The 2,327-nt window shown below is 45.0% G+C and overlaps 1 protein-coding gene across 1 annotated transcript in view; it reads left to right on the forward strand.

Annotated features, from left to right (window-relative positions):
* The window catches only part of LOC117957211, a 39,233-nt gene that overhangs the window by 20,989 nt on the left and 15,917 nt on the right, over window positions 1–2,327 (forward strand). Inside the window, exons 12-14 of the mRNA XM_034892808.1 lie at window positions 113–256; window positions 851–970; window positions 2,168–2,317. Coding sequence (XP_034748699.1) covers window positions 113–256; window positions 851–970; window positions 2,168–2,317 — 414 coding nt within the window. The remainder of the gene's footprint in view (window positions 1–112; window positions 257–850; window positions 971–2,167; window positions 2,318–2,327) is intronic.

Raw genomic sequence — 2,327 nt, forward strand, 5'->3', positions numbered from 1 at the left:
CATGTTGTCCCCATGTTGTCCTCATGTTGTCCTCATGTTGTCCTATATCAATGTTCTTTTTAATTCCCCAAAATAACACCTGTTGTTCGTCTCCTTTTGTGTGTCTTTGCAGGTGAGCCGGTGTCTGTGACCGTGGACTCGGGCGACTCCACCCTCGGCCTATCACAGCTCTCGCCTGGTTCTTCCTACGAGGTCAGCATCATCTCCATCCTCGGATTGGACGAGAGCGATCCAATCAAAGACTCTGTCATGACACGTGAGTGCTGCAGGTTTCCCTTTGTGTTTTTATTGGATCTTAGCCGAGCTGGTGTTGAACCCAATGACTGGATTGGGTGTTTGGAACTGGTTCCAACTTGAGCAATGACTCAAATGACCAATGACTCGAATGACCAATGACTCGGATGACCAAGGACTCGGATGACCAATGACTTGAATGACCAATGACTTGAATGACCGATGACGCAAATGACTCGAATGACGCAAATGACTCGAATGACCAATGACTCGAATGACCAATGACTCGAATGACCAATGACTCAAATGACTGATTATTCAAATGACTCAAATGACCGATGACTCAAATGACTCGAATGACCAATGACTCGGATGACCAATGACTTGAATGACCAATGACTTGAATGACCGATGACTCAAATAAACCTGGATCTGTCTCTCAGCGTGGAACTCTCTTTGCTTTTCTTTGCCGAGTTTTGGCCTTTTTTAAAATCTCCGACTTTGTGTCATCATTTAGTTGTTGTTTTAAAACAATTTTCTTTTTAACCCTTTCTTTGGTGCAAAAACAATGAAATAAACATTGTCTATAATCCATCTATCTTTACGTCTCTCTCAGTCCCCGACCCGCCCAAAGACCTCCGGGCCGTGAACGTCACAGACACCAAGGCCTTGTTGCTATGGCGTCCAGCGCTGGCCGCCGTCGATAAATACGCCATCGTCTACGGCTCGGGGACAGGTGAGAGCTGCCCTCCGCTCAGAAAACACTACAATCACAACCTCATGTTTCTGTGCCAAAAGAGACATTAGCCTACTGATCATTTTTTAACAATATAATGTATTTAATATATAATATAATGTATATAATATATAATATAATGTATATAATATATAATATAATGGAGAGAATGACGTCTTTTATCCATGACAAGAGTGTGTTATTGTACAATTTAGCAGTAGAAGCAGTACCCTATGTACTTCAATCCTACAACTTATGAGCAAAACAAGCTACCATGCACAATGCTAACGTTCATGCTAATATAACAACTGGACTTTGGGGTCAATTGTTGTCATATCCGACCCATGTCCCAGATGTAAAAGCCCCCGTACTGGACTACTGAGCATAAAAATAATCATGGAATCAGGTTTTCGCGGTTGCAGCCCCGAGACTCTGGAACAAGTTCCCCTAGTACAGATGTAGCTTTTTTAGGTCCAAAGGCTGGCTTTTACTACCGAGTAGTGGTGTGATAATTCCCGTTTTTTCCTTTTGCTATGCAACATTTTTTTAGTTTTTACTGTTTTAGGTGTTTCATTCTGTTTATTTGTATTTTAATGTGTTTTTAGTCTTGGCTCTGGATGTTAAGCACTCTGGATATGTGCTGGTTGCTGCAGAGTGCAATCCAATTAAACGTTGATTGACTAATTGATCTGTACACACATGTAATTAGTGAATGCATGTGGCCTTGGGGGGGGGGGGGCTGCGTGGTCCTGGTCCCGGTCATGTTGACGGGTGCAGCAACCGTGTCCCAGTCTGCCCCCGAAACAGGCCACGCAGTTGCAGTTGCTGCTGATTCTGGCTTCAGTTCAGACCGACAAAGGTCAGTTTGACAGATTTTTGTCCACTGCTGCTGAATGGACACTCAGCTGGTTCATTTGCATAAAGATGGCCATCGGCGCCACCTTCCCAGGATGCTTTGCGGGCGCGTTAAAGCCGCGTGCCGCGCGTGATGCAAAGGGGAGAAATGTCAAATTTCAGAGAATACTCAATTTATTATTATTTTTTTTCTATTGTAGTAAATTTGTACGAATTATCTCGTAAATGTACGAATTTAATCTCATAATTCCGAAGAGTTTCTCACTCTCCCCCAATGTGTGATTTATGCATTTTGACGCGTCGTCATGGAAACTGCGTCGGTGATTGTTGCCGTGTGTTCAGACGCAGAGTTGAGGATCACGGTGTCTGGAAACGCGGCGGAGCAGCAGCTCAGCGGCCTGGACGGCTCCACCACCTACACCGTCACCATCAGCAGCCTGCTGGGCAGCACCGAGAGCTCGGGGGCCTCCACCAGCTTCACCACCACCGGGGGTCAGACACA

This window comes from Etheostoma cragini, chromosome 14, assembly GCF_013103735.1.
Source record: "Etheostoma cragini isolate CJK2018 chromosome 14, CSU_Ecrag_1.0, whole genome shotgun sequence".
NCBI classification, from domain to species: Eukaryota; Metazoa; Chordata; class Actinopteri; order Perciformes; family Percidae; genus Etheostoma; species Etheostoma cragini.